Here is a 24,407-nt window from a genome sequence, read left to right as displayed (position 1 = left end):
TGTTTTAGTTGCTGATTATTTTTTCACTGATTCACAAATCTCCAAGTCTTGATGATACAGAGTTGGCTAACTTTAGCCTCCCTGGCTGTTACTTCCAAAGCTGCAGAACAGTCTGTATTTATCATGCAGACAATGTATCTGCTGGGCACCCTGGCTTAGCACCCGGCTGGAACAAGCTCCAGCCCACCAAGAGCCCTTATTTGCCTGAGAGCTTCCTTAGCACTATAGAAAGGGAAAGCAAAAAATTTCTTGAAAAGTTGTTTTGAACATATTTAACTTATAAACAGTTTTACGACCATAAGATCTTTAAAAAAAAATCTCATTTATTCCATAATAGTGATTGAATATGTTTTTATAACTAAATTTCAGGGATATTTGATACAATGACTAACAGGAGAGAACCAACGACTGCTGCTACTCCCATTGATGTAGAAGACTAACACAGATGTAATGGTACACAAAAGAAGCCAGCCACCCCACCGGTAACCACCACACTCTTGTCCATGTCTGTTAGTCTCGTTTTTATGTCCCACCTATGTATGGAATCGTGTAGTTCTTAGTTTTTCCTGGGGGGGGGGGGGGAGAGGGAGGGAGAAGGGGGAGGGGAGGGGCACAAAGAAAACTAGATAGAAGGTGACAGAAGACAATCTGACTTTGGGTGATGGGTATGCAACATAATTAAATGTCAAAATAACCTGGAGATGTTTTCTCTGAATATATGTACCCTGATTTATTAATGTCACCCCATTAAAATTAATAAACAAACAAACAACAAAAAAAAGAAGCCAACCACCAAAGAGGACATATTATGACTCCATTTACAGGAAGTTCAAGCACAGGCAAAACCAAGATTTCTATAATAATGGAAATCAGAATAATGGTTACCTTCTAGAAAAGATTATCAATACGAAGAAGTCTTCTGGGGCACTGAATATGATCTATATTAGTGTTCCTTATCTTTACCTGGGTAATGGTTACACTTGTGTATACATATGTAACAATTCATACAAATATATTAATATGTACATAAGGATTTGCACATGTGTATGTTCTAGCTCAATAAAAATGAAAAGAAACAGATTAGTTTTTAAAATGTTTACAGATTCCAAACACACAGAATTTAATTAAGGAAGATATTTCTGTATTCTTTCACTAAAAAGTGATACCCTAGAAACTTACTGGCATTCTACTTTTTTCTTCTTCCTATGTATCAGTTATTTTCTCGTCTACTTACAATGTGGTGGTTTACAGTAACAGGCTATAAAGAATGCTGAGTTTAAGAAAAGTAATCAGCAAATAATTCCTATTCTTCCATAAGTACTACAAATTACTTGAGGACATCAAAATCTGCAACAGTGATTTCATTTGCAAAAGGACAGACCCAGCATTTCCAAGTTCAAAACCACTATTCTAACCGCCCCCCCAAAGAAATTAAGAGAATTAAAAACTAAATCTTCTTCGATACTTCCACCTCTGTTTACATCTGTCTATTCTTGCATATTTTGCCTGAATCAAAGAACTTATTTTTCTCTTATTAAATACCAGTTTCAAGAAAATATTATTGCTGAGTTTGAAGTTTCTTTTTCATTTAAGTACAAAAAGAAAATAAAAAGGGTATTTTAACTATGAAATGGAAAATTTTCACTTGCAGTATGCCACATAAAAAAACACAGTCAGCAATACTAATGATTAAATGTTCAAATGACAGTTACTGGTAGTAAAAAACTTTAAAATGACCAAGGAAGAGCACTTGGTATTGTACAGAAGCCGCTGTAATGTCTTTATTTATAACAACATATTTTGCAAAGCATAAATAAGAGATCAAAATTAACAGGAGTGATGGTGTGTTTTCTGAGGGGCAAGGGAAAAGGAAAAATAATTTTCCAAATTATACGACGAAACAATGTATAGTCAATACCCGGAGGAATATGTTATTAAAGGTAAAGACCACGTTTTTCCTCCAGATATTCCTATGATATTTTTGATACCAAATTACATTATCAATTCAGGTTTCACAATCATATGTAAATGGGCCTGTGGCTGAATGTAAACACATTCTGCAGAATGCTGAATAAGCATGTTTGGTAGTGCAGTCCAAGGCTGATACGTGGACAGAATGCGTGAAAAGCAGCACACAAATGATGCAAACATTTTGCACCAAAAAGAATCATCTCTTTTATATGTAAGCTTCTAATAACATTAATTGACAATCATAAATTTTAACTGATATTAAGAAAACCTGCATCTAAAATGTCTACTTAAATCAAGGTCAAAATCACATGACCTTGAGTCATGGTAATTTCAGGTTTATTTGGAGATGCAGTTTTCATTCCCTATTAGCTTTTTTTTTCAGTTTAGAAAATTAAACTTAATGGGCTGACAGCGATCAATAAGAGTACGTAGGTTTCAGATAAATATCTCTATGGCATTTGAACTGTTGATTATGTTAGGTGCCCATCACCAAAGTCAGATCACTTTCTGTCACCGTATATTTGCCCCTCTTCCCTCCCCTCCCTATTAGGTGTTATAGAAGATGAAAGCCAGTTTTCATGTAGCCTTGTGAGTCACTGAGTTAACTTATACTCATCATGTGCCAGTTACTGGCACAGGAAAAAACAAACAAAAATACAAAACCAGGAGCAGAGAAGGAAGAAGAGAACAGAAGAAACTCCTCCAGCAACTGCTCTAGCCACAGCTGTGACAAAGTGTGCCTCTCACCTTTGTGTTGGGAAAAAGAAGGTCAAAGTTGAAATAATGCAGAAGTTGACTGTTAACTCCTTGATTCTGCCAATGAGCAGCAGCATCAAAATGAAGTGTGAAAAAGTAACCCAAATGAGCAAGCAATGGGAGAAAGATAGCTATCTGGAGCTCTGAATGTTCACTGTATTAGAAAGACTTACAAGCATAGATTTCAAGAATGCAGACCTGACAATTCAGCACCTAGTTAACTGCATCTTGACTTCAGCTTCTGATTAAGCACCTCGAAAAGGATGCTGTCTTCCAAAGAAAGCATTCCTATTTGGGGCTGCCTCGACCATTAGAAAATTCTCATTATGTACAGTTGAATTTCCTTAACATCCAACCAACATTGCTGTTGTAATGCAGATTTATGAAATACTAAACTGCTTTATCTCTTGTCACTGACAGACATTTAAATATTTGAAAGCAGATATTAAACTTTCTGTTTTCTGTTAACATTCAGTTCTTCCTACTGGTTCTCATAAGAAATGGCCTGTGCTCTCCTTATAACTGACTGACATGCTGTAGCTCCGTGACATATGCATCGATAGTGTATTGGAGGCTTGACTAGCTCTCCATTTCTCTCAGTAATAAAATAAAATTGCCAGTTAGTTGCAATCAGTGTCTAGCCATATATCACGCATCATAGTTTGAAAACACAAAAGTAAAATAAAAGCTTAAGAAAAAAAATAGAACCTCCAAAAGTGTGTTGGAAGATGAAAAGCATTTAACATCTGTAATATACATTCAAAAACCACTTATTCAAATGTGGGGTTTGAAATCTAAATATACTACAGCACAAGTGCTTCGTGGGACTTCAAAGGGTCAGACAGTTTGAAAACAGCAATATATTTTATAATTCTGAGGACAGAAAAAAAAATGTTGTGTTTCATAAAAATGCAACAGGGGAGCCACATTTCCTCTCATGCATGAATAATGTATGATCTCCAATGTTATTTGCTAGACTATCTAATCACCGGCATCTTTCAAAATGTCCATACAGGCTTGAGCTCATTAAGGACAAACATAGATCTGTACAAAAATATAATATACCTGTAAGCACTCGGAATAATCTTCCTCCAAATACCACTGCACACATCCGGCCGACATGGCAGGCCACATTGTGTGCCTTTCTCGAAGATAAAAATATTGGGAAAAGAAATACTGAATAATTATTTCTGCTTGTGACATTCACACTTACTCTAAATCAGGGGTCCCCAAGCTTTTTACACAGGGGGGCCAGTTCACTGTCCCTCAGACCATTGGAGGGCTGCCATATATAGTGCTCCTCTCACCACCAATGAAAGAGGTGCCCCTTCCAGAAGTACAGCAGGGCTGGATAAATAGCCTCAGGGGGCCGCATGCGGCCCACGGGCAGTAGTTTGGGGATGCCTGCTCTAAATAATCAAACATAAATCCCTCTTTCAAAACAAACCACATACATACCCCACAGACAAATGCACAAATGCATACATTCAAAAAATGACCCAGGGGCTACCATATACTTTTTAAATAAAAGTGAAAATCCAACAGAAACAGAACAAGAGGCTAAATAAGAAAGCTCTTAAAGAAGGTTTCTTCTATGAGAAAAGATTTTATCATCTTAGAAGGTTATTGCACTATTCATGAAAGAATAAGGCAAAAGTTATTTTATGCATCCACAAGCTTTTAATGTAGCAATAAGAGAAAAGGTGAAAAGTATCTAGAGCAGTAATTTTCAACCGCTGGTCTGTGGACCAGCAGTTAAGCGCACTGATCTAAAGTTCTAATAAATAACCTCATATTTTATTTAACTAGTCAAGTTACAAAAGCCACGGTTTAGAATTAGTAGTGTAAAGAAAGTACATTTCTAAATTCACCTTTATATTTCTGTATTTTATCCTATAACAACTTTCTAGTTACAACAGAGACATAAAGATGTAAAAAAAAAAAAATCTAATCTAATTTCTCATTTTAGGTATAAAAGAAAGACTGATTCATTTCAATATCATTACTAAAGAAAAAATAATTTTCTATCATATTTTTATTTGTATCTGATGAAAAATTCACTGCAAATCAACAAATATTTGCTAAGTGCTCTGATAAATTGCTTATTAATTATTTACACAAAAATTAACTAGGAACTCCGTTTGTATGGAAGATACATCTGAACCATTCTCCTCTCGCACTGTGGAGGTAATGTTAGAAAACAATTTGAGAAAGGAAAGATAGCGAAGAGTAGAAATCCAAGATGTTTTGGGAATGCAAATTTGGAGTTTTGAAGACTTAAAATGGTGTTTCCAAATTTATTCTTTTATTAGCATGAGTTAGGGCCAAAAAAAGTTGAAAAGAACTCTTGTGCTAGACCTAGTTTAAACCAATATATACTTCCTATGTTGTTAAGTGATTATCCCAGAATGGTCTATTAAAAACTGTTAGATTTGTTGGATAAGCTTATTACAAAACAAACAAACATACAAAAACCAGGCCTTCTGCAAAGTAGCCCATCAAACCATACTATTTGTTTAGGAGAAAACAATAATCTATAGTTCAGCCACAAGTATTCTTTGAAAAATCTCATCTATCTGGAATGTCACACAGGTAACTCCTTAATAACATCTTGATAGGCTAACAGCATAATAACCTCTTCTCAGTAGTTATGGATAATACTTCAAAGTGGGCTATATTCAAGGTTTATTCTTCATTTCAGGACACATAATTGTTGAGCAAGACAGAGGATTTTCATTGTATTAATTAGAGATGCTGTTGGTCAAATAAGTTTGTAAATATGATATATAAGTTTGCTCGCTTGTGACTTATATTGGGTGTGGGGGACAGGCTATAAGCAGGCCAGGTCATTGTAGCCTAAGGTTTGGTTTTAGGACTAAGCTTTTCCCCACACCCTTGACTGATTGTATGATCTGGGTGGTGCACTCTCATGAGGAATCCAATTATGCCTTGGATAAGTGACTTTGTATCAGAGACTTCCTTGTTTGTATATTGGATTAAGGGATTTTGGTTTTCTATACTATAAAGTGGGACAGACCAGGAGCTTGGACACACAGTTCCTGCTATCACAATTGCAGGGGCTTCCTTGATCCCTTGCCCTTCATGGGAAAAGCTGGTTTTCTGCTTTTCCCTTGTCTTCTTTTGTGGTTTGCCTGTCTTGGTGAGACACCAATAAATAGGATGGCCCACCATCCTCCGACTCTGCCATTTCTTTATCGTCTGCCCGAATCCAATGGGAACCTGCATGTGAATGGCCACGATGGCAGTTCCTGGCCTTACAGATGCGCTAATAACTTCACCATAAAAACAGGGCTTCCTGAACGCCCCAAACCAGGTAGATAAAGTCTCACAAGCAGCTTTGCCTGGCAGTCACTGTGCCAGGCTCTTTCTAAGCCTTCAAGCCGTTGGAAGTTTCAGATCTAATCCAAAAGTTTCTGATAAAAATTTAATGCCTTCCTTGTTGTTTAAGCAAAAAGTAGAAATCTTTGCCTTGACAACCTGTATACAAGCTCCCTATTCATAGGCCCCAGTCTGCACCTCAGCACCCTATAACCCTATTCATGTTATTCCATTCACTGTTCCCTGAAAGTATTCACCTTCTTCCAATCAAAGGTCATGTTCTCAGAAAGGCCTTCCCAGTTCACCCTGCATAGAACAGGGACTCCTACCACAACCACCGCCAATCATTACTGAATGCCTCACTCTTCTCTTTTGTTCTTAGTACTTTATAAACCTGATACTGTTTTCACTTATATTCATTTACTTTTTATTGTCTGACCTTTCCATTAGACTGAATTCTGTGTGGTCAGAGACTTGTTAGTCACGAGATGGAAATACTTGGCACAAATGAAGTGCTCAATAAATTTTGTTAAACACATGAGTCAATGGATTTTTACTATGCTTAATTATTTTAATGTGCCCTGCCCAGTTGGCTCAGTGGTAATGTGTCGGCCTGGTGTGTGAACATCCAGAGTTCAATTCCCAGTCAGGGCACACTGGAGAAGCACCCATCTGCTTCTCCACTCCTCTCCCTCTCACTTCTTTCCCCTTTTCTCCCTCTCTCTCTCTCTTCCCCTCCTGCAACCATGGCTGGATTGGAGCAAGTTGGCCCCAGGCACTGAGGATGGCTCCATGGCCTCTCCCTCAGGCCATAAGAAGAGCTTGGTTCTTGAGCAACGGAGCAATGCAGCAACACAGCAGATGGGCAGAGCATCGCCCCTAGTGGGCTTGCCGGGTGGATCCCAGTCGGTGTGCATGTGGGAGTCTGTCTCTCTGCCTCCCCTCCTCTAACTGAATTAAAAAAAAATTATTACAAAGAATTTCATAAGCTTTAGCTCTGCCAATATTGTCAATACGTATAATTATAAAGATAATAATAAAACAAAAATATACAATAAAATAATGATCACAGTGGCCATGGAGTCTGGAATATCAGTTTTGGAAATGTGATTTCCAATGTTAATGGCACAATCAATGTTAGAGCCTTTCATTCTTCCAGGTCTGATTTCAGCTACTCCTTGACCCCCTAACTTCAGGCACATCCTAGCAATCACACGCCTTTCACAGCTACTTCACAACCAGGCTATAAGAAACTCTGAAACAGCAACCCATACTGCGGCTCACTGGCAGTTTCTATATCTGACAAGATTAACTTTTAGAAGTTGTTCTTTGTAATTAGAGACGAATGTGATTAGATTACATGGTTACAATTGCTTGTTCTTACAGCTGTTGATTGCCCGGGGTGAGTGGGGTCAGGAAGAGATGGAGGAAAGGGTATAAGGGGGACACATGGTGATGGATGAAGACTTGACTTGGGGTGGGCGGTGAACACACAATATGGTGTAGAGATGCAATGTAGAAATGGTCACCTGAAACCTGTATAATTATGTTAACCAGTGTCACCCCAATTAAATTCAATTAAAGAAAGAAAGAAAGGGAGGGAGGGAGGGGAAGGGGAGAAGGGGAAGGGGAAGGGGAAGGGGAAGGGGAAGGGGAAGGGGAAGGGGAAGGGGAAGGGGAAGGGGAAGGGGAAGGGGAAGGGGAAGGGGAAGGGGAAGGGGAAGAGAAGGAAGGGAGAAAGGTACGCAGCCAGAGAGTTACTGTCCATCATCAAATCCCCAGTTGCCAAAAAAATTTCAGCTCAATAACTGACCTAAATGCCAGCCTTCTTCTTAATGACCAATAAATATTTTATTTTTTGTTCTACTCAGGAAGCCTTAATTGCTGTCTGATTTTAATGAAGTGTGGCTGATGGTAAAGAGTGAAAAAAGTTCGCAGCCTGGATATTTAGTATTCAAGTTGTGTTCAACACCGGCGACATTTTTGCTACTTTAAATGGCACCATCATCTGCTATGTCTTCAGCCTCTTACCTCTGCCAAGTCATCACCAGACTGCAAACATCTGTCCTTCAACCGTCTCCTAAGAAACACACTTCATATATGCAAAGCGCTCATTACCCTACAGAGCCAAATGCCTTTTAAAAGTTACTTGAAGCAAATAAACAAAAGAAAAAGAATACGTTGTCAGTTGGTCTTTTAAATTTTTAAAATGTCAAGCCTTTAGAGTTCCTAAATATTATGAAAGCATTTCCCAGTCACAGATCACAATACCTGAATGGTAAAAAGTCAACCAACCCCTTAACTTTATAGATATATAAAAAAATTTAAGACTCACGGTGATTTGAAAAACACCCAAAATTGAAAAATGGTCATTCCCCACCTTCAGCAGCTTAGCCTCCAACCATGTAATATACAAACTGCCTTTCCATAGAAACAATGGCCCCTGCACTAAGAGAATGATTACATAAATCATGTGCTAACTGAACTTCCAGAGCGTGCTCTAAATGCAAAATTCAATGCGCATTCTCCACAGCAGATCCTTAAGGTTAAAAGCGATCATGAGGGCGGGATGCTAATCCAGTCGGGCACTTAGAAGAGGCCCTGTGAGGACTCAGAGAGAAACGTTCTTTGAATTCATGTGTCCTCAGTCCTGACCTGTCCATAGCTGTGAAGGTCAGGAAGTTTTGTCTCTCGAGCAATGATGGGCTGCCCCAAATCCCAGCATCTGTCTTGGGCGATTCAACCTTTGAAACCAGAAGCCTATGCTTGTGAGATGGTGACAGCAACACAGACCAATACAAGCACGGCTGTGTTTTCACTGGTCACTCTCCTCACCAACTGCCTCACTGGCCCAGATTTCATGCAGAGAGTGGCTCCTGAAACTTTAGTTAGATGCTGCAATAATTTAGATTTGTAAAAAAATATTATTTGTTGTCAACCATTTTCCTTCATATGAAGGAACTATACTAACAAATCTAAGACATCATATATTCTCTATTCTTAAGCTTTTAGGGAATAAGTAATAATAATAAATTTTAAAAATGAACAAAAATAGAAATTCTCACTCCCTCCCCCCAAAATGCCACATAAAGCAATCACAAAGTCATTTCCAATTTCCTGAAATGTTAACATTATGTATTAATTTTAATTAAGAAGGGTCAATTAATTGTAAATAAGAAAGGTTACGGAGGTTGGTACCTCAATAACATGTATTTCATTGGTGAAGTTTCACTTATATTTAAATCATGATTAATAATTACCATGATTAATTATTCAAAAAGAATAATTTTTGTTAAAAAAAATCTTAAATTCATGTCAGACCTAGACAAAAAGAAAATATGCCATTCACATTTCAACATTAACATTTTTTTCCCTTTTGGTCTCCAAATTCAAGTCTTATAAAAAACATTCCATTTATCAGAGCAAATCCATCCATTCCTCTCGAATGTTTCCAGAGAAAGCTACAAAGGCAGCAAACATGTTGATGTGGGAAAGCATCATCAATCCTGTCATTTTCAGGGTCTGTATTTTGATGAAATTATTTCAGAATCTACCCAGGCATGGCTGGAAGCGTATTTATTTCAATATGTTATTTTTTCCCCATTGAAACCCACAAGGAGAAAAATGGATTAGATGGTCTCTTATCATCCAAATTTTCCACTAAGGGTTTAATTGCACACAATGCTATTTTAGGCTAAGAGTGAAGCACTGATAATATTATACCTCACCTTTCTAAAACTTCACACTCCAAGAGACAATCATCTGGTTTCTTAACCAAAAAGAGAAAATAGCATGGGAAGCCATTCAGAAAACAAACCAAGGGGTCAGCAGAGTTACTGGGTGGTGAGCAAATGGGAAGTCAGTATATCCGCTTCAACAGCCTGTGCGACTCCTAGTGATGAGACAGCAGCAGTCATGGGAAGAGCACAGGCATCAGTTTGAAGGTTACCAGATCTGAGAAGCGAGTACAATCATTCTATGTCAGGACACTATAAACGACTGTTGGCGATACATAAAACAGCATAATGGGAATCTGCTGTGTGGTGCTCTTAGCAGGTGGTTCAGTTTTCAATAGGGAAAACCTCCAGCCTGCCAAGAATGCACTTCCAGCTGAGTAAAAATTATGAAAAGAACATTCTTAATAAACAAAGTGTAGAAAAGCGATAGCTGAAGTTCTGGAAGACAAAATACACTGTCTGTTGTTAGACATAGGAAAAAAGAAGCAAAAAAAAAAAAAAAAAAAAAAATGAAGCCCTACTACAGACTTGAAAGGGCTTCTTTTGTCCAATGAAAAATATTTGAGAGTTCACTAAAAGAACTTAAGGACAAAATAACAATGTTCAAATCGTGCCTTGTGATAAAAGTCAATTTGTGCTAAGTTCCTCCTGAACTTATTTTTAATATGATAGTAGCTATAAATAAAGAACAATTATAACCGGCTGACCAGGTGGTGGTGCAGTGGATGGAACATTGGACTGGGATGCTGAGGACCCAGGTTCGAGACCCCGAGGTCAACAGCTTGAGCATGGGCTCATCTGGTTCAAGCAAGACTCACCAGCTTGAGCCCAAGGTTGCTGGCTTAAGCAAGGGGTTACTCAGTCTGCTGTAGCCCCCCGCCCCCATCAAAGCACATGTGAGAAAGCAATCAATGAACAACTAAGGTGCCGCAACAAAGAACTAATGCTTCTCATTTCTCTCCCTTCCTGTCTGTCTGTCCTTATTTGTCCCTCTCTCTGTCTGTCTCTCTCTCTCTGTTTTGTCTCTCACAAAACAAAACAAAACTAAACAAAAACCAATTGTAACCAATTAGAAAAAGTTTGGAGAATTGGGGTGGAAATAAAGTGTGAGTCACTCCATACAAGTAGAAACACATCTGGAGTGGAACTACTTTGTCACAGAATATGTGATCACATAATAATGTCAAACTGGGTTTCCACAGAGGCCACCCTGATTTGCGTACAAGGCATAAGAGGTCCCGTTGATAAACTGACTCTCCGATAAAATCTTTTTGCCACCTATGCAGACACCAAGTGAGTGGGCAAGGATGTCATCTCATTTTTCTGTTTGCTCAGGACCGGGCAATGAATCAGAGTACAATAAACAATCCGTGAGCAAAACCAAGGTGACGAAACCTCTTACTGAAACTAGATAACTTGTTTTGGTTTCATTTCAAATCTCAAATCTCATGCTTCTTCCAACCTTTCCATTCTTCTACACTGCCTCTCCTGCTATGTTACATTTTTTTTTAAGAATAAAATGCTAGGTCACATTCACTTTGAACTAGCATTAAAAAAAAAGCAAGGAGCAAAAGGATAAAATATATTTCTATACATAGTTAAATAAGCCCATAAAAATTAGAGTGACTGGCCCTGGCCGGTTGGCTCAGTGGTAGAGCGTCGGCCTGGCGTGTGGGAGTCCCAGGTTCGATTCCCGGCAAGGGCACACAGGCGAAGCGCCCGTTTGCTTTTCCACCCCTCCCCCTCTCCATCTTCTCTGTCTCTCTCTTCCCCTCCCGCAGCCAAGCTCCATTGGAGTAAAGTTGGCCCGGGTGCTGAGAATGGCTCTGTGGCCTCTGCCTCAGGAGCTAGAATGGCTCTGATTGCAGCACAGCGACGCCCCAGATGGGCAGAGCATCGCCCCCTGGTGGGCATGCCGAGTGGATCCCGGTCGGGCGCATGCCGGAGTCTGTCTGACTGCCTCCCCGTTTCCAACCTCAGAAAAATACAAAAAAAAAAAAAAAAAATAAGAGTGACGATTGCTAAACAAGAGTACACATCTGACGTAGGGAAGGAAAAACACCACGCTGCAAAGTCTTTAATAACCATTTCACTTACTCAGCATACATAAATGAATGACTACAGGATAAATGAGAAAAATTTAAATGATAATAGTAAAAATGAAATATACTAGTATGCATCTATCATATATATACTGATTCTCCTCATTACAAAAGTAAGAAAAAAATAACAAGTCCAATAACTAGAAAGTGCTGAAGTGTGAAAACTAAAATTAAAAAGAAATACTAAAAGATCTTAGTCATCTGAGGTTCCATAAGCCCACTATGAGTTATCAGCTGAAACTCTACAATGGTTTGGAAATCTAGGCTGCAGTGTGAGTCAAAGGCTCAGTTAAAACCTGTGATGACCACCTGTATGGGGAGGAGTTCACTTACCTTGCCGACGCAATATTCTTGTGACTTCTATTAAGAGTTCCATGGAGAATGAATGAAAACCTCTTTTAAATCATGCAACAAAACTTTCCCATCTAATCAATAATAAATTAAGATTCTGAATGAAAGTAGAGACTAAACAGATGAGTGAAACCAGCAAGAGTATTCTCAAGCATTAGAACACCTCTGTTAAAGCAGCATACATATAATACTAAACAATAATTGTTGAGAATTGTAACACATGAAGTTCTACCAGTACCTTACCAGTATTGTACTTTATTATGTAGGAAATAGTATATTTTTTCCATTCAACTACCACATTAAAAAATAAAAGTTTATGGGAAAAAACATCTCTTGTAAAGTAGTTATTAACAACACTGTCAAAAACTTCCAAAGGGTTTGTTTCTTCTATACTTAGGAACGATAATAATGCATAAGGACTCCATTTATGCAAGCCACGACTAACTGCAATAAATGATGGTGTTAATCTAGGTTAGAAGAAGCCTATAATGATTAAAGTATTTTCCCACTTTCCTAACAATTAGCAACACTCCCTAAGTAGAAATCAATTGTAATTGGAGAAGAGAGTGAGTACCTAAATTAATTACCAACGTTAGTTGATATATGTGAGAATTGTTACTTAATCCAGAAATTCTATATGCTGTAATTTAGCTATTATATAATCAAATAAATTTAGACAAATAGTCTTATGTGTCTTAATTCAATGATTCTTAAGTACATGAATTTACTTAATGCAAAATTTGTCAAACAATATTTTAAAGGTTACTGGCATTTCTTCTAAATTTTCTTGTTTTTTTATTGTGTGAAAGTGAGGATTTTTGTTGATGGTTTTCAATTTATACATTTGTGCTTTTGCATTTAAACCTAATTGGGTAAAGTTTTCCAGTACAATTTTTAAAAACTGGTTAAGAGATTAGAATCGAATTAATTTTAATGACATCACTTTAGTAAGTTTGGCTAATGAGAAGGTAGAGTAATTCCAGTAATTACCTGCTTAAGCTTTGGGAAAATACATACAGTATTATCCCTGGCCAAGCTCGTAGCATCTGTTTAACTGTTAACCCAAATGCCTCAAATATCATAAAAGTTATCTGAGAAAGTGAGCCTGATATGTGGTATCTAACTGTTAATGAACCTAAGGGTTCCTCATTCATTATATGAAAATACAACAAAAATATATACTGGTTCATTACCGAGGAAAACATACACTTACTATTACACTGGATATCTGTGTCCACAAAGTACTCTTTTTATTGTAGTCATAAACACATACTTTAGGATCTTGACCCCTTTCATGGATGCAGAATAGCGGTGTTAACTATGTGCACCTGTTACACCATACCTCAAGGACTTCTCCATTTTGCAAAACAGAAATTTTAAATCCCCCCCAAAAAAGTGCCTTTTTAATGGTATTTAGAGCTTAAAGGATTTTTTAAATTGAAGTATCTTGGATTCTTATTTTCCTCCAATCATAGAATCACACTAAACTGAGCTGTGTAACAGATTTCACTCTAGTCACCATCAAGTTATGCTGCAATATATAAAAATGACATATTTGACTGATACAATGTCTTTTAGTTTGGTAAATTACATTTGCTCAGAGACCTGCCAATTCTCAAAGGACATCTGAGTCATTAGTGTGAATTAGTGAGACAGATTACGGGTCTGCAATGTTTTTCTGTCAAGGACCAGAGAGTAAGTATTTTAGGCTTTGTGAACCATATGGGTTCTGTAGCAAATATTCACTTCTGCAATCACAACACAAACACAGCTATGGGCACCCCGTAAATGGATGACCATGACTGTGTGTCAATAAAAATTGATTTATAAAAACATGTCACAGGTTCGACCTCTCCTTGTGGGTCATAGTTTGCCAACTCCTGAAATACATAAGGAGGGAAAGGACAAGATGGGGGAAGGGAGAGGAGTCGGGCAGGGACAGAAATAGGAAAGAAAAAATGAAGTATTTATGGAGTATCATTACTAAGAAGATGTAGCCACTTAGTCGGGTAGATGTTATTTGTCCTACTGACTAACTTTGACAATGAACTAGAAAATAGAATAAGTTTTTTGTTTTTTTATGACTTGTTTCAATGCTAACTGCCCTATTAGTATTCGTCTAATATATCAGTATAAAGAATGAAAATATTGATCTTCAGTGAGGACTCATTATGGAACCTACCTTAGTAATGGATGGAATATGACCGTAATATTTCTGGCTCCGGGCTTGCAGACAAATTTTGTCCCTCCACCTTCAATTAAATTGTCATCAGGACCTCCTTTCAGGAAAAAGAAAAAAATAAATAGGTTTAGTTAATTAGAAATATTACAAAGAAATAAACTGAGCCTATCTAGATAAATGCTATGGGCTGGCTATAAGAAGGACCATCTTTGAAAATAATCGTTTTCAATAGCTACAAAATTGTTTTCAATGACTTGACCTTGTCTTCCTCATTAAATAAACTATGAGTGAGCATTTTCACGCTGGAGCGAGATCATAGAAGCACAGTAAGAATAAATACTATATTTAAAGAAATAGTGCAAGGGTATAATAGTGCAAGGTATAGTTAAGTTTTTGATCTCCGAGCAGCAGTATCTATCTGGGACAGTACGGGACATGAAACCGTCAAGGGAAGAAGACTGACACCCAATGCAGTCAGGGCTGGAAAGGCTGGAGCAGAGACCCCTATAAATTTAACTGACTGTATTCCACCAAATCTAAGATCCCACTGATTGTGATATGCTTAGAATCTCTACTTACAATCTTTATTTGGTATTATTGAAAAGCTCCTTTAACATTAGTGGCTGTTTACCATAAGTTCCACATACACATGTAATAAGGAGATATCAGAAAAATAAATTGGTTAAGATAGTCTTAAAACTACGTAGTATTCAGAGTCCAGCTCTTCAGTATGATTCAGAGTTGTCAATTCCCTTGTGTTCTAAAAACTGTCAGCGGGTGAGTTTCTTCTTTTTTTTTCTTTTTCTTTTTTTTTTTAGAGAGAGAGGTGGGGGGAAGGGGGATAGATGAGAAGCATCAACTTATAGTTGTGGCTCTTTAGTTGTTCATTAATTGCTTCTCATACATGCCTTGACTGGGGGGCTCCAGCCAAGTTTAGAATGTAAAAAAAATAAATGTCTATCTTAGGATGCTGGGAGAAATGCTTTTCCTTCACTCCTAATCCTTGTGTGTTTGTTTATTTGTTTGTTTGTTTTTTTCATTAAAATGAAGCTTAATTAATCTAATCCATGACCTCTCTCCACCTTGTACTCACTCCAGGGAAAGTGCAGCACCTCCTTTGGAAAACTGACAAGGGCAGTCTGGGCATGCGTGCTTCAGCAACCCCTACTGCACTGTAGAGACCGGAATGCATGCAGACAGTATGTGTTGTCTGGCTGAATTTAGCAAGAAAGGTCCTGTCTTGTCAGAGAAGGACTTGCCTGGCCTGTGGTGGCGCAGTGGATAAAGCGTTGACCTGGAAATGCTGAGGTCGCCAGTTCAAAACCCTGGGCTTGCCTGGTCAGGGCACATATGGGAGTTGATGCTTCCAGCTCCTCCCCCCTGTCTCTCTCTCCTCTCTCTCCTCTCCTCTCTCTCTCTCTCTCTCTCTCTCTCTGTCTCTCTCTCTCCTCTCTAAAATGAATAAATAAAATAAAAATTAAAAAAAAAAAGAGAGAGAAGGATCACATGGTCCAGCACCTTTGTAAGTGGGCAACTAGATCTGTTTAGTTTAGATGTTCATTTAGAAAACTCATTTGACTCTCACACTAGACTACATCATTCAACTGAGCTTATATCAATATAAAAGTAATATTCCACCTTTCATCTACCTTACGTTATTTCTTCCTAGTTTCAGAACTCTGAGAGGACAGGTACGTGACATATAGCTTAACAGGCTTCCTCAAAGCCTTAACAATCTACACTTACAATGTTTCATTTCTTTTTTGTAAATTAAACATTATCTTTCTAATTATAGTTCTTTGTGTGATACCAAACACAACTTAATCTCGCCTGATTTATTATCTATCTTAATGGTCTCTGAGGCACCTTGGAAATTGACTGATAAAAATATGCGAAGCATCAGAAATCCATAGGCCCGATCGTCAAGGCTTCCCAGAGGCATCGGAGTCTAGACAAATCCCACCTGGATTAGCTCTTTCCAACAACTAATCAGCGCATGGTTCATCTTAAGAAAAACAGAAAATATAATGGCATGTACAGCTTTTAATTGAAAATCATGAGCAAGTTTTTTTCTCATTTGAGAAAGAAAACCCACTATTTTATAGTGCTGTTTGCACCAGCGATATTCTTGTTCTGCAAAGTCAGTGGTTTGGCTGAGTTACAAGGAGAGCAGGACACCAAGTCCGCCCCAAATATTGCTCCTTTAGTAAAGATCCTCCTCAAAGCTCACATGGTATGATCACGAACAGGACAAAAAAAAAGTAGAATATGTCTCCTTTATCAACACATCTCTTTCTAAGATCATAAAATCAAGGCGCAACTGAATCAGCAAGGAAACAGGTGTATATGTAGAGACCAGGTGATATTCTGCACTCCAGGAACAACATAAGTTACTATGAAATAAATACACAAAAAAATAATGCCTAAATCTACTCAATGTCAGCTTACCTTTTTAAGAACTATATGACCTCCAATGGTTCCTAAAAATTCTGATGTTCTGTGGCTTTAGGTACTCAATAATTAAATATGCCCCTGATTAATCTAACTCCAGTCATTTGTTATAAATCCCTGTTAGGTATAGACAGATGATTACTGATTTTCACAGTGGGGTTAAACTAAATAAAAAATACATCTTGGGCAGAAATATAAGAAAAAAAATGAGGCCAACTCCAACCAAAATTCCAGGTACACGGTCCTAATTTAGCTTACTAAATTATCAATAAACAGCAGCAACCTCGTGAAACTATTCTTGAAAACAGAGCTGTCACAACACAAAGGGAAGGTCCAAAGACCATACAGTCTGTCAGTCTCTAGCCTCTGAGATTTATTTTCGAGCATTTCAGCCTTCTGGGTGAGAAGCCAGCCTCGCCGGTCCTTACTTGCCTTCCCATCATCACGTAACCTGGGAGCTGCTGTCAGGAACATTCCTGAGGAACATGCTGTTCAATCCTGAGAAGAGCACAGACAGGACCAGAGCATCTCCCTGCCTGTCATTCATCTTACCACAGCCTCCTGTCGGCCGGCAAAGGCCAGGTGATAGGCACCGGAGAGAATGCTGAATGATGGATGGATGAAAAGAAGGGGAAACTGACAATGACGTTACAAGTAGAATTTATATTCTGCAGACAGGGGTGGCAGAAATGCCCGGTCACAGTTCCTAGTTTTAACAGTGAGGACACTGGTTTGACAGGCTCCCCCAGACGGCTGGCAAGAGGTGCCAGGGCCACCCAGGGACCGTGGAGATGACAGCATCTTAGTGCGTGCAGGTCAGTCCCTTCTTGGATTCGTTTACTTATAAATAATCAACTCCCAAACTTGTGTATTTCTTCATTCTTCCCCACCAGAATTTGATGTAGTTTATAACAAACAGTGTCATTTTGATAGAACAGAAATTTATAAAACCAAAACCTCAGAAATAAATGGAAACAAATGTCCTCAGCGAGAGGACTATGGTGCTGAGGGAAGAATCGAGAGACGGGTGCTAGACCCTAGATCTGCTATGTGCATTATAAGGGTGATAAAATTGTTTAAACTCCCTGAGCCTCAGCTTTCTCATTTATAAAATCCAGATAGCAAGAAACTCATTCAAAGACTTGTAGTGATGTGTAAGTAAGATAACGTACTCAAGGGCATTTAGGACAGTGTCTGACCTCTAGTAGCTCTCAAATAAATGGTTATCTAAATTTCCCTTGAGAATTACCAAGCAGTTAAGGATCTGCTCATCACACACACACACTCTCTCTCTCTCTCTCTCTCTCTCTCTCTCTAACCCTGGAACATAAACTAAAACACAAAAACTCCAAATTCAAAAAACGTCATTCTTGCTATGTTAGGCAACATTATAAAGTTTATATCATTAATGGGTCGGACTAAAATACGTCTGCCTTATTTGGGGAGCAGTACTATGGCAGTGGGAAGTTTAGAAGACTGCTGAGAATACAACGTGATGGAATAAAATTAATCTTTTTTCCACTCCTAAATTTCCAATTAAAAAGAATCATTATTGAACGTGTAAATGTTAGAATTATGAATGTTCTGGACAAAGTTTAACGGTCCCTTTAGTTGAGCCACAGAAAGCAACATGCCTCATCTGATGGTTTTAATGAGTTCTAAATTTAATGCTGGCCTTCCCATACAGAAAAGAAGCACAGTGAAGGTGAAGTTTTTTGCTCTGCAGCAAATACTTTGCTTCATAAATACTTTCTAAGGACTATGGAAATACATTCGGTACAATAAACATCTAATTTCTGACTGCATCAATAAATAGGGTCTGTAATTGGCTCTAAGAGGCAGCCACATGTCTAAGAGTCCCCTGACTTTGCAGCTGTCACCTTGCCAGAGGGGTTCGTTTAGATTAAGTTCTTTGGCAAGTGCCTATTCTTAAAGCGCAAATTATCATTCTGATTGAATGCAGCAGCTGCTGCTAACCCCGCTCCCCACCAACACACGTGTAACATGGGACTGACTGTATGTCAGCTTGGGGTTTGGTACCAAACGAAGAAGGAAGCAAAGGTAAGATACTTTTTATTTCACTCAAATGACTTACAATTATAGTCAAGTCAAGCATATCAGGCTCGGTGATGATTTTCTAATGCTCATGAGTAAGTTGCTGTTGGATTTGAGAAGAAAAATCCAAGCTACAGCCTGTATAAGAAAGGGTCTTTTGGACTGAACTCTCACTGAGTGTATAATTATTAACAACAATCCTGTTTTGTTCATGGATGTATCCCTTGTGCTTCAAATAGCTTCTGGCATGTAATGAACACTCAGTAAATATTTGTTCAATGACTATACAAATAAACAAATGAACAAACAGAGAAGGATAATGTCTCCTTTAAACCAAGTGAATTCTAAATAGAAAGCACTTAGGAACAAATAGGAGTTGTGTTTTGCATAAACTATGTTCAGTAAGGAATCCAACTTTCAATAAAATCCCTAGAAAGTACATTGATTAAGACATTGTTTGTAGAAAACAACCCCCCAAATAGAGGCAAATGAGTTATCTCCAACATTACAGAGGTAAATGTCTGGTCTATATTTCACTGCTCAATTACATTTTATTCCTGGGTAGCTGGATGTTAAGCTAATTAAGACAGATGTCAAGTAGTATACAGAATATGTAGCAAGAACAGAGGGGGAACGGGGACTCATACTTATTACACATTTACGAGGAAACTGTACTGTGCAAACCCTTTACCCTAATGATATCCCTGTAATATCATTACTTAACATAGAAATGAAAAAAATGGAGGCTCCTTAGAGGTGAGGAGAGCAAAGCATCTTGCTCAAGGTCATACACGTGGTAGGTTAAAATTTCAACAACTTTTTCTTTTCCCAACTATACATACTACAAAGCACTTAATATCATTTTATGTTCCCAAGAAACTCACAGGTTGAAAAAAATGACATAGATGATGGGTAATACAGGAAAATTCTAAAATAGGGAGCAGTAAACCCTGATTTTATGGTGGTTTTGACATATAAAATGCAACACTAACTATACCAGTTGGTCGTCTGAGTCAATGTACAAAAAGCGTCTCTGATCAAAAATGTTTAAGTGAAGCTTGAGAAAAATAATACTCTCTCTATAAAACTCTCCTGTAGACGATAATTCTGGAAGAAACACATTTAATGGTCCAACTGAGGACAAAAATAACACTTTCCTCTCTAATACAGTCCCATCAGTAAGAACTAGACTTAGTCTACTTTCCTTCACCTCTCCCAACGAGTAGGGGGGATGATGACCCCTCTGAGCTCAACTACTGAGGAGGGCTCCATGAGGTCTGGGGACATGAAGGCAGGAAGACAAGTAAAGGTATGAGACCCTCAGGGAAGGCACTCTGGAGAGTTTAACTGTATTAAGACCCAAAGCACTGATGGAAACACCTTTTTTTTGTTTCTTCTTTTAAGTAAAAAAAAAAGTTCAATAGACCTCCCTTGCTTCTCCTCTTATTGTTACCACAGGTCATTTCCCCATGTCTAATCATCTGAGGTTATTACAACGTCTTAGTTTCCTTACGACACAGAAAATGCCTGGGTCCCCCAGGGGTCACCTCATCATTTTTAATTTTAGCAACAAAAAGAAATAGGAAGATGGGGGAAAATATCAAGTTTTGTAAAGTCTCAAAGTGAAACAAACAGTCCTAGAATGTAAATGAAGTTTATTTTTTAAAAACTTAAAATTTTGCCTCTATTCTATTCCCTTTTTCTTTTTTTTAGTTTGATTGAGGTACAACTGGCAAAACTACAAGCAAGTTAAAGTGTACATCATGATGATCTGATATATGGACACATTGTGAAAGGATTCCTCCCACCTAGCGCATTAACACATCCATTGTCTTTTTTGGGGGGTGAGGACATTTAAAATCTGCTCTCTTACTTAGCAAATTCCAATTATACAATACCCCGTCTCTATTTCTGTTGTTCTCTGTGGCCATCTAAAACCCTGAGCATGAATTTTTGGCTAGTACTCATGAACTACATACACCCTCCCTCTCCTGACCTTCAAAGACTTATGACTTTCTATGATCATGGCAAGCTTTGTGAGAAGAGCAAGTGATATTGGTGGATTCTTTTAGTGCTAAAAAATGATAATTCAGTAGAATGACAAACATCTCTCAGGATGCCTTTCTCCCTCTCAGAAGCGTTGGCAGCCACTGCTCACTGAATTAGAATCCTTTGTGTTCTAAAAGCAGCCAGAACAGTTGCTAGGAGATGAATCCTCTCATCTCTGTGGTGGAGAAAAACTACATCTCTGGCTCAACACTCTTCTTCATCGGGACTCAAAACCAAACCCAAACAATCAAATACAAACCAAGAAAACTCTCCTGGGCATTTTGTCGGGGTACTTGCCATCCCACAAAATGGTCTGTTGGGGCATGAAGATGCAAAGAATTAGGAGTCCCTGAATCCTGAATAGATCCATTCATTACTTCAGTGGGGTGGGGGCTTAAGGTAATGGTGATGAACTGACCTAATCTTTGAAAGAAAGGGGAGAAAAAATATTAAGGATCCCTCAAAAATCCTTTTATATTGCTGAGGGATCCAGTGAGAGAAAATAACTGACATTTACAGCCATGCCATATAATTGTGGAATATTCTAGAACAGAAATAAGAGTGAAGAAGTGTGACCTTGAGAACCAGGGTTCTGGCTTTACCACCTAGAAGCAATGATAATCAAGGAATAAAAAGAGTTGAAGGTTCTGGCAAGAAAAAAATTCAAGTGGTTAAGCACAGACAGGTCAAGGCTTGGTAAGAAAATGAGGTTTGAAAAGGGTTTGACTGAAGAAAACGATGAAGCGACACTTGACGGGGGCTGTCATAAGATCTAAGAGTATTTATGGCTGGAGTCAGAGAGAAGATCTGGAAAAAAAAGGGGAGGTTGCAGTTAGAGAGAAACTTATTAGAATTACATCTTTGCATGCTGCCCCTGGGGTCACAACCACAGGAAGCCCTCCCCTAAATGAGAGAGGGTGTGGTGGGAGGAGCAGAAGGTTGATGGGTGCTCTGTGAAGAATTGCGCAGCAGCACAGTTTGGGAATAGGAAAAGACTAAGAAAAGAAAGAAAGAAAGTTCCAAGGACCTCAGCCCAGAAGAAGAAGGGGACATTCCTTTGGGTCCTCACGAAAGTCACTCACAGGTATAAGTCATAATGCAGAGAAAGACAGTCCAAACTGGGGCCTGCCTAATGATAAGTTATTGTGAGAAGGACAAACAGCATGTGTTTTGAAGTATAAAGGACAATATAGTATGAGTATGTGTAGTATCCTTTATCTGTTGGAATTCCAATTTGAGCAGGCTGCTAGGGAGGACATACCTCACCTAAGTCTGGCTTTAAGTAAGACCATCTCTCCTGGATTTGTGGTCAAAGATCATGAAATAGTTTTTATAAAGAAGTAAACATCATATTCTTTTGTAGGTCAAGAATTGAACATATTCTAGCTCCTAAATGGCAAATGAATTTTATAATCATCTGTTATTTTGCAGTGATCTGTTGGTTTAAAAAAAAACAAAACCAAAAAGTAAATCAGTTTCTTAATTATCTTCCTAACAATTACCAGTAAGAGGTTTTGGAGTACAGGATGACAAGGACAAAAAAAAAAAAAAAAGAAGCACGTTTAGTTTATCTATCTACTGATGAACATTAGGGTATTTCCACCTTCTGGCTATTATAAACAACGCTATTATAAACATCCACGTACTAGTCTTGTGTGGACATGTTTCTGGCTCTCTTCAATACAGACCTAGAATTCCAATCATTGTACCATCTGATAACTTGATGTTTAACATTTGAAGAACTGCCAGATTGTTTTCCAAAGAGGCTGCACCCTAATGCTCACTGTTGTTGTTTGAAATAACTAATTATTTTAAACAGAAATCTGTGTGTGAGGTTGTTCATATGGATAATAATATAATAATTAATAAATGATACTACAAGAATGAACTGCTGCACATACTCATGACTGTAACTCTACTTTTGCCTGCCCGTTATGAACACTCTGTTCTTCCGAAGAAGCCTTCCTGTCCAGCCCCAGTTCTCCATATGCCCCCTTAGGGGTGGCCCTGTCTGTTTCCAGGCATCACTGAGCAAGCACGACCAGGTCTAACAGGTGAGAGCAGGAGCATCTGGGACCCGGCACAGCTGGAGAGCTACCTGCACTGTTCCAACTAAGTGCCTGCTGGTTCATCACCTGTGATTAAAACAGACAATGAGGTTCCTATCCTCACTCCAGTCTGAGATGGCAGGAGGTTTTACTGTCTGCTCCATGGTTCTTGTTAAAATAAAGCGAGAGTGATAGGAAGGATGACAGAATGCAGTGACGTTCTGTGATCAGATAAGCCCTTCCCGTGCTGACCTAACACGTAGGTTTCGCTGATCAGGAGTCGTAACAACGACGTGCCAGCTGAGCGGTAGATTTACGAGGTGGATAAGCACCAGCCAGAAAACAGACTGAGATTATCAATCTTATTTTGCCTGTGAAATGGTCTATAATGGAGCCCAGGCCACTGGAAGTGATCAGGGCATAAATATACCAGGTTGGCATAGACGACATAACATTGTTAAATGTGTCGCTGTCTTCACACTTGGACATGTGTTTAAATCTCAGTACTCTCAAAGTTGGAGAGATGTTATTTTGAAGGGGTGGATATGACAAGTACAAAATATAATAGCCCAAAACGACTGTGAGGTAGGAGGGACAAAGGGCCCCTTCGGCACTAATGGAGTGTACGGATACAAATGGCAGAACATGGTAGCGGTCAGTTCAGTGACAAGGATAATCAGCGCTGGCATCCAGAGACAGCATCACATCAGGGCTCAGCAGAGCATTGGGATCACAGAGGCTCAGGTGCCTTTAAATAACACGACTGGAAAACCCACAGTCACTGTTTAGCTTTAATCAGCAACGGTAGACTTTCCGGGCTCTTCAGGCAAAAACTCTTGTGACAGTCCCACGGAATTAAAATGGGTCTTGCAAGCCAGCTAAACGTGAGCCATGATATATGTGATCAACACTCAAAATGACAGCTGGCGGAAGCCAAACTTTTTTGTATTTCTATCTAAAGAGAGCACAGTATAGGATTATGCATACCAAGTGTTCAGCAAGTAATTGATAAAACTAATCAGTATTTTACAATCTATCCAGCCTGTCCATCATCTCCAAAGTCCAGTACTTTTTCCCCCAGTGGTGTACTATATTGATAAAAAAAAGGAAATAAAATGCCCTCACTCATCTACAACTGAGATAATGACAGCAACCATAAAAAAAGATGAGTCTTGGCCTGACCTGTGGTGGCGCAGTGGATTAAGCACCGACCTGGAACACTGAGGTCGGCGGTTCAAAACCTTGGGCTTGCCCGGTCAAGGCACATATGGGAGTTGATGCTTCCTGCTCCTCCTCCCCTTCTCTCTCTCTCTCTCTCTCTCTCTCTCTCTCTCTCTCTCCTCTCTCTCCTCTAAAATGAATAAAT

At 38.7% G+C, this 24,407-nt stretch overlaps 1 protein-coding gene across 1 annotated transcript in view; it reads right to left on the bottom strand.

Moving 5' to 3' along the window:
• Window positions 1-24,407, bottom strand: part of EXOC4 (exocyst complex component 4) — a 701,469-nt gene that overhangs the window by 356,635 nt on the left and 320,427 nt on the right. Inside the window, exon 10 of the mRNA XM_066362739.1 lies at window positions 14,439-14,535. Coding sequence (XP_066218836.1) covers window positions 14,439-14,535 — 97 coding nt within the window. The remainder of the gene's footprint in view (window positions 1-14,438; window positions 14,536-24,407) is intronic.

This window comes from Saccopteryx leptura, chromosome 2 (genome assembly GCF_036850995.1).
Source record: "Saccopteryx leptura isolate mSacLep1 chromosome 2, mSacLep1_pri_phased_curated, whole genome shotgun sequence".
NCBI classification, from domain to species: Eukaryota; Metazoa; Chordata; class Mammalia; order Chiroptera; family Emballonuridae; genus Saccopteryx; species Saccopteryx leptura.
The sequence above is the reverse complement of the archived record's forward strand: the minus strand, read 5'-3'. Positions and strand labels throughout refer to the sequence as shown.